This window comes from Artemia sp. Qi Xiang Cuo, chromosome 20 (assembly GCF_049724085.1).
Source record: "Artemia sp. Qi Xiang Cuo chromosome 20, ASM4972408v1, whole genome shotgun sequence".
Lineage (NCBI taxonomy): Eukaryota > Metazoa > Arthropoda > Branchiopoda > Anostraca > Artemiidae > Artemia > Artemia sp. Qi Xiang Cuo.
In genome coordinates, this window is record NC_142813.1 from 7,655,778 (window position 1) to 7,672,952 (window position 17,175).

General features: G+C 34.1%; 1 protein-coding gene across 2 annotated transcripts in view; it reads left to right on the forward strand.

Annotated features, from left to right (window-relative positions):
- LOC148939828 (lipase maturation factor 2-like) overlaps nt 1-17,175 on the forward strand; it is a 174,613-nt gene that overhangs the window by 116,351 nt on the left and 41,087 nt on the right. The window contains exons 4-6 of one of the 2 annotated variants that reach the window (XM_089106279.1): nt 3,312-3,496; nt 9,437-9,615; nt 12,852-13,086. In XM_089106279.1, coding sequence (XP_088962405.1) covers nt 3,312-3,496; nt 9,437-9,615; nt 12,852-13,086 — 599 coding nt within the window. The remainder of the gene's footprint in view (nt 1-3,311; nt 3,497-9,436; nt 9,616-12,851; nt 13,087-17,175) is intronic. The other variant, XM_089106280.1, reaches the window with a different exon arrangement.

The window sequence follows — 17,175 nt, forward strand, 5'->3', positions numbered from 1 at the left end:
TATGAACTTTACCCAATGTTAACATATAGTATTGGTTATTGGGAAGTATACAGACGTTTTCAGGGGAGATTTTTTCTGGTAGTGGGGGTGGGGTGGGGGTGGGTCGGGGTTTATGTGGGAGGATCTTTCCATGAAGGAAGTTTTCATGGGGGAAGGGACATTGCTATGAAGGGGACGCAGGACTTCCCAACATTATTTAAAAAAAGATCAGAAATTAAATATAAAAAAACAAGTTTTTCAACTGCAACAGCAGCAACATGAAAACTTTAAACGAACAAAAAATATTACATATATGATTGGGTTCACCCCCTAGTCAATACCTCGCTCTTTAAGCCAAAGATTTTTTAGTACTTTCATAAGAGCTATTTATTCTAATTAACGGCCTTTGTGATTAAGCCGTCATTTTTAAAGAATTGGAACAAAATTCGAACTTTAGCTTAAGGAGCAAGGTATTGACTAGGGGGCGAACCCTCTAAAATGCGTATTAAAAATATATGAATATAGAATTTCGTTAGGTAAGTTAATTCGTAAGTTACGTATATTAATTACTAATAAAACGTTCGTAAATAAAATTAAACAAGTTTCGAGAAAGCCATTTAACCAAATAAAAGTAAATTAATATGCAAATTTAGTTTTAATTATTCATGTACAGTGAGCCAAGATCAAAACCTGCATTTATTCAAAAACGCTCAAAAATTAAACAAAAAAAAGTTTTTTTTAACTGAAAGTAAGGAACGACGTTAAAACTTAAAACGAACAGAAATTATTCCTTAAATGAAAGGGGCTGTCCCCTCCTCAACGCCTCGCTGTTTACGCTAAAGTTTGACTTTCTCACAGCTCTATTTTCTTAAGCAATAAAAAACTTTAGTGTAAAGAGCGAGGTGTTGAGGAGGGGACAGCCCATTTTATATAAGGAATAATTTCTGTTCGTTTTAAGCTTTAACGTCGTTCCTTACTTTCAGTTAAAAAACTTGTTTTTTTTTTATTTAATGACTTAGAGGATCGAAGTGAAACTTACAGGTAGTGCTGGGTGAGGGTAAAGGGTATCAAATTTTGTGTTGTGGGGGGGGGGGAGGGGTAAATATTGTCGCAGAAAATGGTTTGTCGGAAATGCCAGGCTTGAAAAATGGATAAATGTTTTTTTTTTTTTTGGAAAGCTTAGAACAATATCTGTAAGTCCGTGGGTTAAGAGAACCCCAATATAAAATGAATCTAAGACCACAATGGCTGAAAAGAGAATATAAATCGAAGAAGAAATCAACTAAAGAAACAAAAGAACAAAGCAACAACAAGGATCGTTTTCAGTCAGTGAATCCGAAATACGAAACGCAACAGATATTTTGGTGAAGACGTTCGTCAAGCCGTCTTCAGCGCCCCATGTTTTTGTTCTGTATTTTTAACTACTGAAGATGGCTTGGCCCAAATATTCTTTCGAATATATAAACTTTTTTAATTTCCCTTTTTACTGGCTGAGAATTATCCTTGTTATTGCTTTGCGCTATTGAGGATCTCAGTGCACAGAAAAGAAAAACTTGAAAAACACCTCTTCGGCCCAACAATGCCCCATAAACTTTTTTTCAAATCTGCCAAGGCTCATAATATTGTGTTCAGCCCAAGCCAGAAAAAGTTACTGGACTTCGAATGTTTGATTCCAAGTCCATAAAGACAATGCTCTTCTATTTGGGCCATAATTACATTCATAGGCTTTTTGGCAAGTTATGTCCTTATACAGAAGCTATAACTAAGAACTCGTGCCTCCCTAAAATGGGCCAAGCATTTGTTTATTCTCTGACAGCCTTGAAAATAAAGGGGTATGTCGGATTGAAGTCAGACCTCAGTGAAGTAGAAACATTTTGGCAAAAAAATTGGTTGTATCTACACTTTAAACTGAAATCCAACCCAAAAAAAGTTTCCTCTGATTAGCTCATAATTAAAAGGTATGTAAATTAAGCCGAGGGATGTCCCGTTGGTTCAACAAATGAAGAAAAATGTTGAAAAAATGACTACCTTAATTCGTGATGTAAAAATATCCATTTTTTTTTTATCAATTCGCTTCAAACTTACAGGACGTGTAGATAGGGACAAGGGAACACAGAAAGAAGACCCGAGGAAGAAAAAGAAATATTGAAAAAAATTGGGTGTATTGATTCGTGACGGCCAAAATAGGCTAACCTCTTTCTTCGATCAGCTTGAAACCTACTGGATACGTACACTGAGCCAAACGAACCTAAGAGTCATATTTGGAAAAAGAGGTTTTATTGATTCGAACCGCTCTTAAATGGGCCAAACATTATTATTCTCCAATTGACTTGAAATTTTCAGTGAAAGTAAACTAGATCTTAGAGGACCTCAACGAGAGCAAATAGGGGACCTTAATAGGAGCGAAAATAATTGGAAGGAAAATTTAATTGCATCGATCGATTCGTAGTGCCAAAAGTTGGACGTTTTTTTGCTGATCTTCTTGTAACTTACAGGGCAGGGACAAGGGACCCTTAATGAAAACAAAAAAAAATAAACATTTGTGGTTGCATTAATTCCTTGACCTCTTTTTGCTTTTTAAACAACAAAAAGGCCCACTTCTTTTTTTCGTTCAGTTTGCAACCTACTGGATACACTTTGTAAAGTGGTACACTTTGCAAAACGAACTTGAGGAGAGCATGTTTGGAAAAAGAGGTTTTATGGATTCATGAAAATAATTTCTTAGACCACACTGTTTTTCCATTTACAAAAATTTAAGAGAAAAAAAAAGGGTTTAATTTGAATAAAGCGGTGCAACAAACACACAAAAAAACAGCAATACAACTTTAAATTATAAAAAGTCCGAATATATCGCCTCCACGTCCGGGAATCTTTTTCAGCGAAAAAAATAATAATAAAAAAAGCACAAAAAACAGCTTTTTAAAAATTCAAACCATCTAGAAGAAAACGACAACTAACACACAAGAAAGAGAGAGAAAAAAAACGTAAAAAATAAACAAATAAATTGGTTCGTGACATTTCAAAATTGACAGAAGATTATTTTTTTTCCAATAGTTTTGAAACTTTACGCGTAAAGGGCCTCAATAAGACCGTTAAATTTTGGAGGAGAAATTAAGTGGCGCCGATTGGTTTAGATTAGCTGAGTTTTTTTTCCTATATTTATGATTCCCATTGACTACAATTGATGCTCAAGTTGGTTATTTTCTTGTTCTGGTCGCGTACTCAGTTGTTTTTGAGGAGTTTTTCAATACATGATGTAGGAAGTTTCAAATTTTCTGTTTTTGGTCCTTATCAAAATGTTATTCACTAAGAACTTTGTTGGGTCTTTTCAGGGACCAATTACTGCTTGAAGCGGGCTTTTTGTCAATATTTGTAAGTCCTCTTTCCTCATCCAATGGGGCTGGACCAAGATCTATTATTGCAATGGAGCTTGTCAGATGGTTAATGTTTAGACTTATGTTTGCATCCGGAGTTGTGAAACTAACCAGTGGTTGTCCACTTTGGTGGAGTTTGAATGGTAAGAAACAATTTTTAAAGTAAAAATATTTTTTTTCCCTGGACCCATTTTAGGTCTATTCAAACCTGAAAACTAAAATTTACCAGGATTGATTTGTACCTAACCACACATTGCATTCCCGGCCGAAGGCATCGAATCAGGAGGTTGGTATCTGCGCAACGCAGACCATTGGTCAGCATGCGAAAAATTTTAATGTGTCGGTGTTTGGTGGGGGGGGGATTTCAAATAAAATTGAAATTTCAAATAAAATTGAATAGGTCTATTCATACCTGAAAACCTGGACCCATTTTTGCTCCCTGGACCCATTTTAGGTCTATTCATACCTGAAAACTAAAATTTACCAGGATTGATTTTGTCGTTTTTCGATTATTCTCAATGAAAGTACAAAAAGAAAATGTTGAAGAAAGTCCTCCTTCCTTATCCAATGGGACTGGACCAAGATCTATAATTGCAAGGGAGCTTGTTACATGGCTAATTTTTTTACTTATGTTTGCTTCAGGAGTTGTAAAACTGATCAGTGGCTGCACCATCAGTTTGATGGTGCTGATGGTGAAAAAACTTGATGTACCAAGAACATTGAAAATAAAATCTATTTTACTACTACTAACAACTTATAGCAGCATCAAACCGCCTGAGGCAAACACAGCTACATATGCTCTTTCTCCATCCCAATATGTTCGAAGCCTCCCTCCTTACACCCTCCCCTGAAATCCCCATTTCCCTTAAATCTTCCCTTACGACATCCTCCCATCTCAACCGAAGACGACCTTTTCGTTTAGTCCTAGACGGTTGGCCAAAAAGGACAATCTTCGGCAACCTGTCGTCCTTCATCCGCAGAACGTGCCCTAACCATCTCAACCTTTTTGTCAGTATAACCCCAGAAAGCGGAATTGAACCACACATTTCGCACAGCTTACTGCTTGAAATACGGTCATCCAGTTAGATACCCAACACGGTCCATAAGCAATATCTCTGGAAAGCATCTAGTAAATCCTCCTCTGTCTTTCAGAGCGCCCTCAATTCAGAACCATTTTTGACCACTATCATCGCTGTAGCTTCCAATATTCTAGTCTTTACTCGCAGACTTGTCTTCCTGTTCCTCCAAACTTTTTTCAACTGTGAAAATACACCTTAGGCCTTGACTATTCCACTTTTAGCATTTTCAGTGCCATCACCGTCCTTACTAATAATATTACCTAAATAAGTGAAGCTGTCCACTTGACCGATCTTATCCTTAACCGATCTTAACTGATCTTATCTCCTCTTTATTTCACTTATTTCTGGTGTTAGGAATTTATTGTTCTTACAATTAATTTTCGAACCGATTCTTGCATCCTGAACTCCCTAAACCGAAAACTCGTTTATTTTGCAAACATTTCATCTAGGTTGCTCAAATCATCAACATAGTCTAAGACTAGGAGAATTTTACTTCACAATTGACTCCATATTCTCCCGTTACCTTTGGTATGTTCCTTAGGACAAAGTCCATCAAAATGATCCATATAAATGAGGATGAGACGCAACCCTGCTTAACTCCTGATTTCATAAAATAACAGCTGCTAACCTCATTTCCTACCTTAACCGTTGCAATGTTGTTCTCTTACTTAGCACAGATCACTTGTAATTATCTGGCATACCATACAAGAATAGGACCCTTGCAAAAGCTCTTCTGTCAACTGAACGAAACGCTTGATTATGATCGATAGAACTGAGGACTAAGTGAGTTTAACTGCTCAGGTACTTCTTATTTATTAATCCATGAGTGAAAATTTGGTCGACGCATCCTCTCGCCTTCCTAAAACCACACTGCTCTTCTGTCAAAATTTTTTCTATGGCATCTCTAAGTCTAAAAAATATGATCATAATAAATAATTTGTTTCCTACAGAAACCAAGCACTGCCTCTATAATTATCACACTCACTCTTATCACCTTTCTTATAGAGGGGTTTAGTTAAAGTTCCCTGAAATCGCTACGTACTTTTCCTGTTTCAAAAATTATATTTATAGTAATTTATCTCTAACTTCATAATCACCATATTAAAAAAAAAAAACTGATTTGCTACACTACCAGTACCAGGGCCTTATTATATTTTAATCCTTTTTGTACTGTGGCTAATTCTTCCTCACAAAATTAATCTTTCTTCCCATCCAAAGTATGAAAAACATTTTCATTCATTTCTACATCTTTTCCTGTAACTCTATCGAGGTTTAGCACGTTCTCAAAATATTCTGCACATACCTCTTTAACACTTTCCTTCTCACTAATATTATCCCTGTTCCTATCTTTAACTGGGACAAGTCCAGATTGACTATTTTCTTTCAATATAATTCAATATTATTTTCTTTCAAAATAATTCAAAATAAAATGTAAATTCAAAACAAAATAAAGGTTAAATTATGGGTGTGTGCTGCCGAAATTTCAGGGAAGGAGTGGTAATAATAAATGTTTTTTTTTTCGAAGGGAAGGGATGCAGAGAACTGGCTCCCCGAATAAAAATTGGTTCCCCGAAAATCACCCAACCACGGTGTCAACACTAGTGACTATCCCCAGCAACATGTCATCACAATATTTTACTGCTGTGCCATCTGGCTGCATCTTCCAAATCTTCAATATTTTTATTCATAGCCTCCACTTCACACCTCCTTAATTCATATTTTAGGGCTCTCTTCACATTCCTCTTGTTTTTATATGATCTACCACTCAAATGTATCCTTGTACAAGCCCCTCCTTGTACAAGCCCCTCCTTTTTATTAACCGTCAATCTGTGAAATCTGACTGGTTGAATTCGTTAAGTGGAAACCTACTCAACCATAAATACCTATAAAAAAAATAGAATAAGCGAGTTAATTTTCAAAGGATCTCCATGTGCGTTATGTGTGTTATACATTTTTTCTTCTTTTCTTTGTAGTAGCGGTTATCATATTAAAAAAGAAATATGGGTGAAAAAAAAAATCTAAAAATACCAAACAGATTCAGAAGGTGTAGTAGTCTTTGAGAATCAGCAGGTTTTTAATACAATATTTGAATACTGACGAATAAAAAACGTTTTGAAATTAAAATAATGAAATTTTCTTCGTGGCAACACTGACAAAATTTGGTACTGCCTTGAGACCTTCATAGTGTTGAAACAAGCCTAAAAAAAAATCCTGGAAAATTTTTGTTTCCAGTTACAAACAGACTGAAATGGGTTTAGGGACCAAAAACTGTTTTTATTTTGATGTCCTTGGTATTTTATTTGACGTTAGTATGTCTGGGTGTCAACCCAAATTTTACGCGTGTCATGATATTCAACGTATTGATTATAATATTCATTATATGACAACTTATTTTCATATTTCGTTATTTTTTCCCGTTTCTTACTGTATTTTTTCTGTTTCTTACTGACTAAATAGATATAGACGGTCATTTTGTCATATCCAAGCCGAGTGGATAGCGCTGGTATGGGGGGTCAGGGGCACGAGTCCTGTTGTCGTTGGTTCTTGGGGTTGGAACGGGGGTGAATGGTGTGACCCGTTAAGCTGAGCGAGAGTCGACCCAGCTCTAAATAGGTACCTGGGGAAATCTGGGAGAAAAACACGGGAAGCGTTGGATGATTTGCACCCAACCACACATTGCACTCCCGGCCGAAGGCATCGAATCAGGAGGTCGGTATCTGCGCAACGCAGACCATTGGTCAGCATGCGAAAAATTTTAATGTGTCGGTGTTTGGTGGGGGGGGGATTTCAAATAAAATTTCAGGTGCCCTTTTTTGCCATTAGGGGCTTCCACCACCTGGATTCCGTACTTTTTATGTTGCAGTTTAGCTTATGCTTTGTGGAGAGTATGATTAGTGTTTTTAATAGGTTGAAATTTAAAAGAGTGGGAGGGAAAGCCCCCTCATAGTATATATATATAGCAAATTCGTGTTTGTTTTGAGTTTCAGCATCGCTCTTTACATTTATCTAAAAAAAAGGCTGCTTTAATTGTTCAATTTCTGTTTTTTTTTTTCTTTTTTTTTTTTTATTGATGCAGCACTTCTCAAACTATACGCGGGCGTATTTGTTCAATATGGGTGTTCGTAATGCCAGATTTTGAACTATGATTTTTGTTTCCTAGATTAACACTCATTTTGAGAATTTGTATGCTGACTTAAGGGCTGGCCAGACGTCGTAATTTTAAATGTAAAAGGGTTGTTTCAATAAGCGCTTATTTTGCACTAGTTTTCAAACTGAGATTTCTTTCTAGTATATCGCTCAGTTAGAGTGTTTTTTTAGGCTGACTTTTGGATTGAAAGATTTTCTCAGTATGTTGGAATATTTATAGTGTATGATATAGGAAATTACATACTACCTCACTTTATACACTAATTGGTGGTTTGGCCAAGCAAATTTTCTCTGTTTAATTGTTCAATTTTGAATGTTCATGTTTTATTAATTTAAAATTATTTGCCAAGAATACGCTACTTTTTGTAAAAGAAAAGCTTATCATTTGCAAACATACCCTGGAGGAAAACGCGATGTTTGTGCTGACCTTGTTTGAAGTTTAAGAGTTTGACTTTTTAAAATTGAATATTTTCAATGCTCGTTGTTGGAGATACTCATTATAGAGGTTTAAGCTCATATGTTTGATGACTTGCCTTCTCTTATTTAATTTTTATTCCGAAGTAATCTTTTGCACATTCTCCCATGACGCTTCTCTCTAGTATGCCATCTAGAAACCGCTGTTTAATGAAAAGGTTAGTTCAAGAACCGTTCTAAACCATAATTTAAGAACCAATTTTTCTAATTCTTTTTATCTTCATTCCTTTCAATTACAAAAACGCTCTTTATTTCTGAAGAACCTAGGTATCAAGTGTCGATGTATCTGTGTACTTTCTGTAAGTTGATTTAAGCCATGTCGATAAATGGAATTTGGTCTAACTCAAAATGTAAACCAGAACTTTTCATTCCAATTTTTCTTCCTTTTTTTCTAGTGCCACTGGGTGCTATTATTCTGCTTTTGACGTTATAGTTTTATTTTATTCTGTTGTTTTATTTTATTATTTTATTGTATTCTGTTGTTTTATTTATAGTTTTATTTTATTCTGTTTTACTTTTTTATTCTGTTGACGTTATATTCTCCTGACGTTATAGTTTTTGTGTTCTTTTACTCTTGGCATTCTGGGGGTGTTAGTTTGACTATTAATAAGGGCTCTAGCCCTCTGAATTCCCAATTGAATAAGTCCCTTTTTGAAGTTTCTACGACAACGCTATCTATAAAAAACTTATATGCCGCCAGGGCATAACTTACAACCTTTGCCCAGGGGGCTGTGAGGGGTTTTACATCCTCAAAGACATAATTTCCGGACCTTTCTACTACATTGAATAAAATGACTATCTCAAAATTTTGATTGAATGTGTTCGGGGAAATGGTGGGCCTGAGAGGGGGGTTAGTTGCCCTCCAATCACTTTATACTATTAAAAAGGGCACTAGCCATTTCAATTTTCAATTGAATGAGTCCTTTTCGAAGTTTCTACAACTCCTTCGATACGAATTGCCCTGGTCTAAACAAAGAAAGAAAGAAACAAATACATAATACATTCCCAGTGTCTCTTCTTTTCGGTGGCTTGGTCTTCACATTACTAATAATCTCAAAACGCTTCGGGCTCTGAAGTTTCTAATGCAAAAAAAAAAAAAAATTCAGATAGGATATTCAAAAATTGTTGCAAATAGAGGGAGGTACAATAGAAAAGCGCTTGGGAAATTATATTCTTCATTTTGCGATCATTCTATTCTTTTTTTATCTGGTTTTCTTCCAATTCCGAAGCCTAAAAATCTGAATTCCATCCGGACTTATTATTTTAAATTTTCTCGGTACCTTTTGTGCCTCCCTCCGTGGTTCCAGAACCGGCATCTAATATCGCGATTCGGCCTATATTCTTTGAATTTTGACTTCTAACGCTCTAATTATATATTTTTAGCATTGCCAGTTCATTACGAATCTCAGTGCCTTCCCACTCGTCTAGCATGGTGGTTCTATCAACTCCCCAAAGGCGTTCATCAGTTTTCTGTCATTATGACTTTTGTTATTGAGATAGCTTTACCATTCCTCTTTTATGCCCCATCTAAGCGACTGAGAAGGATCGCAGCATATGGTCAGGTAATTTTTGGCCTCGAATACGCTTTGGCTTTGGTAATTCAAATTGGCGTTATGCAATTAAAAAGTGTTAATTAAGGTGTTAAATGAAATTAATTGAGGTCTTATTTTCAAAAGCTGCATGACGGAAATTTTGCAGGAGAATGTGAAGACTGAAACGACTGTTTTGTGTTTTTTGAAGGATTTTAACAGCCGGTTTCTTTTTGTACAAAGACGTTTTTAAGGCATTCAGGTTGTAGAAAAAATATTTGCTAGTTAGAAAATTCTGCAAGTTAGAAAAAAAGATTTAATATATTTTGTAGAAACTGAGACTTTTATGTGTCTTGGCATCGAAATAAAAATATACAGGGGCGTCAATTTACGGAAAAGTAGGGGATGCGACACGTATTCTTCAGTCTAGGGGGTAATTTAGCTAATTTTTCAGTTTTTCAATGGAAATACCAAAAAAGGGTATTATTCGATGAAAATACTTAGTAAAAGTATTCTTTTAAGCCGTGCTCCCCGATTGTCCCCCTCACCCCTGCTGGAATATGGGCTGGACTAATTGATCTTGTGTGCTGAGTTTTTAGGAGGATTGATCAAGAAACGAAGGGGCTCTCCACTTTGAAAAATTTTGCACGTTAGGTGTTGCGTGCCATGTGTGGTAGAAGGGGGTGTGGTGTCATGGAAAGCGTTGTAGGTAAAGCGTCGCGGATGTGCGTGCCACACGGTGGATTCTTGTCATGTGTTGTGGGAAGAGGCATGGGTTTCAGAATTTTTTCCGTAATGTAGCAGGGTGAATATTTTCCAAGGGTGGTGCAAAGAGGTCCTGTTAGCCGTTATAGCGAGTTATATTGTAAGTAATATAGTTTAATGTATTGTAAAATAGTAACAAAGTTATATAGTAAATAACCCTTTTCTGATTAATATATATATATATATATATATATTAGCCTCTTCCCACATGCATCCAAAAATATCATTAATTCATTTATATTCTTTTCGAAAACAAAAGCTACGAAATGATAAACATAATATCATAATCCTGTCGACAGGGGCACCAATTGGCGGGAAGAGGGCAATAGCCCGTGATGCAATAGCCCCGCATGGTGAATGTCTGCCAAAAGCGGTGCTCGTTATAGCGAGTTATTTAGTAAATAATATAGCATAATATATTGTAAAATAGTAATATGGTTATATAGTAAATAACCCTTTTTGTGTATAATGTATTGCCTTGACTTAAAAAAAACACTAAAAACATACAACTCACTTAGAATACACATGAACAAATATATTAAGAATATAAAACACATTACTTCCTATCATACAACTAGTACCGAATGAATCTGACTCTGTAGGAACTTGTACAAAGGTTCTGCTGGAGTGAAATCCAATTGGATTTGACAAATATTTTCCGAAACTGGGAAATATTTTGACATTTGTATCAAAATTTAGCAATAGCTTTTTCTACACATTGATGTTCTAAAGGGCGTTTTTTTCCCCTAAAAACTAAGTGGATTATTTCCACTTGTACATACTGTACATACCTGTACACTTTCCCTTGTACATATTTTGTACATACTGTTGATCTAAACTTTAATATTTACAGTGTATTGGGGTTGAAATCGGAGGCCGATGGCAAGACTATCAGAAATCTTGCACGTTTTTTGTATTTGGTTGAAAACTAAAACGAAAGATTTTGACTGTCAGACTAATTCGTATGATATCATTGAAAGTATATATCATATGATATCGTATGATATCATATAAAATATATAAATATGAAAGTATATGTCATATGATACCGTATAATATCATATAAAAAGTATAAATAGTATTTTGTAAAAAGTAAATAGTAAATTATAAGTTAACTAGATAAAGCAAATTGTCTTTTTATTTCTTCTTTTATTTCTTCTGTCTTTTATTGTCTTTTTAATGGAAGGTCTTTTTATTTCTTTTTTTTGCACATTTACCTGAACTTGTTATAAGAAGAATATTTTTTTTTTTTTTATTTTTGTTTATTTATTTTATTTATTTTATTTGTTTTTTTGAAGCTTTTGGTTTTTATGGATAAAAAGCATTTCATATGGAACATTTGATTTGTGCTAGTTGTCAATTGTTGTGCAATATAGCATTTCTGTAAACAGGCCAATGCGGCCAAATCTTAAGTGACGGGGAATTTTTACTGGGGGGGGGGGGGATTTATCAGAAATGCTAAACAAATATTTTTAGGCAGCTATTATTCATTTTTTTTAGGAGGAGAAAATCTCTATCGCCCACCCATCGTGTACATATATGTGTACATTGTGTACATCGTGTACATCGTGTACATATGTTTGTGAATACAGTATTATATTGCTTCTTACAACATTTGATGGCACTGATTTCCTTTGTTAACCCTTTTTCTGTAAATTTAAAAACCGCAGTATGATTTAACCGTAGTATTTTAACTCTTCAAATTAACGATTAGGCGTAGTATTTTAACCCTTTTTTGTAAATTCCTTCTATAGTATGATCTGTTTTAATTTCCTCTTTTACTATTGTCTTGATAATGTCGTCTGTTGTGAGAGCATTTTTGATTTAAATGTAAAGTAATAACAATAATGTAAAGTAATAATATAGTAAAGTATAAAGTAATAATAAAGTGAAATTGTAAAGTAAAAATAAAGTAATAATATAGTAAAGTATAAAGTAATAATAAAGTAAAAATGTAAAGTAATAATAATAATTTACATAATTTTATATGTACATTATTATGTACATATGTACTAATAATGTAGAGGATGATTTCCCCCTTTTTCGAAAATGGGACTTATTTTCTCTGGCTCGTAACATATGATATTTTATATATTTTTTTATAAATAAATTTATAAATTTTATATATTTGTAATCAACATAAAAAGTAAATTCTTTTAGTGCATATATTTCTACCGAAACTCCTTTTTTAATAGTTTTGGTTACTTAAATAACTTCTTGTCTTTAGATAAGTTTAAACAAGTCTTGGTTGAATTTTACTTCTGGGACAGTTTTTATTTTTTAATTTTAGTTTTAAAGATCCCATTTTGTTGGAAGTATTATTTTATTTATTTGCTGAGGGGGGCTCTTGAGGGCGCCCTCATTTATACCTAGTTTGTTTTGGACGACTCTTGGATATAGAGCCGGAGTATTCTTAAGGTTTAATAAAGTTTCACTGTCCTAGGTAAAGTCCCTATTGTTTACTTGTTGTTTTTATAAAAAGAATCTAATTTTCTTTGTTCTAGATTCTCCTTATGCTGATGATAATCCTGACGGGAAATTATAATTTTTTCAATATCTTGACGATTGTTTTGGCATTATCAGTTGTTGATGAAGAATTCTTCCTTCCAGTAAATTCTCTGTGTGGATGTGATCGAGTTGGTTTGATAAGCACAGTTTTTGCTGGGAGTTTGGGGATCGTTGTTCCTTATTTCTTCCCGGTGACTATTCATGATGATTGGAGTGTCCAATTTGAAGTTGGTTAGCTTTTTTTTATTATTGTTATTATTGAAAAAGATGTAAAAATCGCCAAAAACGAAGCAGGGGAAGATGATTAGGTGATGATTCCTTAATTTTTTTACCGTAAAGTTTGGCCCATTTCTGGCCTCCCTTACATCCTTCCCCCACTGAACAAACATGTGTGGTTTTCTTGGTCCAAGCAATAACGTATGAAAGTTTCGAGCCAATAAAAAAAAGAAAAATTCTGGCCTTTTCTGAGCCGCGGTTTTAAGGGCGAACCGTGTCCTGAAAGTAAAATTTCCTATTGTGTAATAGTTTTCAATTGACTTGGGACTTGATGTTTCAAACTGTTCAGATAAAAAAGCTAGTTGGCTCTTTTTGAAGCCTCATTTTCCGGTGAACGAATAATTTTGTTTTAAAAATGGGGATCCTTTTATCTGTAAGATTTTCAGATACGAGTTTTAATCCAAGCGGAAAAAAGCATTGCCCGTTGCTAGCTTTATCCGTGGGGTGGGGTGTGTGTCTTGTCCCCAACCTAAATGTTTGTTACCATTTCAAGCCTTTCGGAGGTTAGTCCTCCCTGTAAATCTAAGTTCGTATGCTCGGAGAGATTTAAAAAATTTATCTGGCGTGCTGCAAGGATGTGTCTGTGATGCTTCATTACTATTTTAGGAGTTAAACGCGTTAAAATACACTAAACGCGTTAAAATGTTGGAAAATAATCGCGGAAAATTGAAACATTAAAGATTATTGTCAGATGTAGAGATAATATATACTTGGTATATTATCTGTAGAGATAATATATAGATAATATCACATATATATATATATATATATATATATATATATATATATATATATATATATATATATATATATATATATATATATATAGATAATATATAGATAATATATCACAATAGATACTTGTTGTATAGGTTTATATTAAAAATACAAATATAAAAATCAAATATAAAATATATATAAAAAATATAAAAATGTTCTTTTTGTCGTGCTGTTAATAAGTTCTCATAAAAGCGATGATACCTAAAAAATGAAGATGAATTGAAAATAATTTTGTATTTCTTAGAAGACATGAAACTAAAAGCCTTTTACTTTATGCATAAAGATATACTATCTTTATGCATAAAACTTAATATAAATTTTAATATAATGAATCTCGGACTGTTAAAGCAAACGGAGCTTAATCTTTTCTCCATTTTAGGTGTTTCGTTTTGTTCCCTTTGTCGTTTTGATGATAATTAATATTGAATGATGAAAATAATATAAAATATTGAAAATATACATATACAAAAATAAAAATGAAATATAAAGTAAAATGAAAATCTAAAAAATGTGTATAATGTGGGAAATAATATAAGAACAGTGATAACTAATAAATGCAAAAAGGTTATAAAAATTGTTTTAAATAATTTTCTAATTTTCAGAAGACATCAAATTAAAAATATTTTTGCATTTGTACTTAAAAGCTACGATTTTCTAAGGATATTTCAAAATTATGAAGTTTTTAGGACAGTATCAAATTTTGCCAGTGTTGCCAAGTTTAACGGATCCATTCAGGGATCTCTTATCAAAGCTATACAGGTTATGATAAGGCTACTCAATCAGTTCTGAATAGTATGGCTACACTTGCCAAAAAAGCTTGTAATGGACGGGACAAGATAGGGTCATCCATTAAGATCCATGAAGGGATTTCATATGGGACAAGATCCATGAAGGGATCTCTTATCAAAGCTATACAAGCTATGGCAAGACTGCTCAATCAGTTCTGAACAGTTTGGCGACGAAAACTAAAAAAGATTGTAATGGACGAGATAGGGTGATCCAACAGATCGATGCTTTTCGCACACGAAGGAACGTTGAGTGTCGATAAAAAAACGTACATGAATGCTTTAGAATATACCGTTTCTAAGTTTCGACGAAAATGCTAGATCTCCAGGAATAATATAAACTGCATCTTTGAATCCGTTTTGCTATGACAAGCATTGGTGTCCTCAAGAAGTATTGCTTGACTGGGCACCTACTACTACTAACAACTCACCGCAGCACCAAGCCACCTGAGGCCAACACTGTTATGCACGCTCTTTCTAATGCTTAATTTATTCAAAGCCTTCCTCTCCACACCTTTCAAAGAAGATTCTATTCATTTCCCTTAAATCTTTCTTTGCGACATCCTCCCACCCCAACCACGGACGACCTGCTCTCCGTTTAGCCCTAGATCGTTGGCCGAAAAGAACAATTTTCGGCAATCTGTCATCCTTCATCTGCAGAACGTGCCCAAGCTATCTCAACCTTTCTCTCATTGTAGCCCTATAAAGCGGGATTGAACCACATTTTCGTATAGCCTACTGTTTGTAATACAGTCAGTCAGTTGGGTACCCAAAGAATTCCGTAGGTGATTTATGTGGAAAATATCAAATCTTCGTCCTTTTTTCGGAGCGTCCATGCTTCACAGCCATATATGACCACTGTCATCACTGTACCTTCCAATATTCTAATCTTAGTTTGCAGACTTATCTTCCTGTTCCTCTAAACTGTTTTCAACTTGTAAAAAAACAACAACACTGAGCCTTGGCTATTCTACTTTTAACATCTTCACTGCTCCCAGAATGATCACTAGTCCCACATAATATCTCTTCGCTCGTCTTTCATGCTAGAATGCTCTATCTTTACTGACGTCCTAGGTAAATTAAGCTTCCTTTATGTTTTAATTCTGCTAAGCTGCTTAGCAGAATTAAGACATAAAGGAAGTAGTGCTTATAGCTAAGGTGCTTAGCAGAATTATAACATAAAGGAAGCTTAATTATAGCAGAGTAGTGCTTATTAAGCTGTAGTGCTTATAGCGCTTCTGTTCTTATTCCCAAAACAGTAAGTCTTATTGCTGGTATTTTAAGTCCTCCCAAGTTTTTCATGTCCTTTGTGATGTCCTTCATGTCCATGTCCTTTGCTTTGTTTTTCATGTCCTTTGTGATGAGACTTTTGACGGTATATTTGGTATTCTAAGGAGGAGAGTGTCCAGTTCAGCAACACACCTCCTCCTTAGAATACAAAACATAAAAAACGAAACACTTAAACAAATATACCTGTTTCGTACCATAGCTATTTTGAGAATCTAAATGTACATAGTGTCTTTTTTTTTGTTCGAATTTGCCATCAATTTTCACTCAACTTTTACCTTCATAGACTTAGCCTTCATAGTACTAAAATCACAGTAGTTTTGGTGGTAGCAGAAGTAGTTGTATCGTTAGTGTTGTATTAGTAGTAGTCCTGTGTATGAGGGATGTTTCCCTTTTTTTTCTTTTTTTTTTAATTAAGTCAATTTTATTTGGCTCATAACTTTTAATAGGTAATTTTAAACTTAATGAAGTGTACAAAATTTAAACCATCACAAAAGCTGATTCGTTTGATGTAAATATAGTTATCGAATTTTATTTTTTAGGGTTTTGTCTACTGTTAGCATTAGTAGTCCTTTCCTAACATTTCTTTTTTTTTGAAGCTGGTTTCTTTTTCTTTTTTCTTTTTGTAAGGCTCCACTATAATTTATTTTTGTAGATGGTGCGTGAATAGATGTTAAACAAATATATACCTGTGACTTTACAAAAATAACCTGTTTTGAAACATCTCTCCCTCCCCCCTTTTCATGGAAGAACTCCGCAGATGACTATAATAAGTAAAGACCTATGAAACATGACCGACACTTCTTTACCAGCTGATATGCTTGCTTGATTGGGTTCCGGGTTTTTCTTGCTGTAAGAGGTTATACTTAAAAGAAAAATTAAGAATCTTTTATGGAATTAAAATTGGAAGTGTTATGGAGGAAGTTGAAAGTCATGTCTTGCATTACTGAGATAAACGAGTGTCCTTGCTGTTCACATATTTCCTGTAATGTATAGTCATGTTCTAGAAATTTTAACCCATTGTATATTTATTTCCTTTTATGTTTTCTAGTATGTAAGTTCTTTTTGATTGAAATTTTTCTGGAATGAATTGCAATATAATGTGATATAATATAATAATAGCTAAATAATAATATGATAATTTTATTATGTAACAACAATAATATAATAATTTAATGATAATAGCTAAATT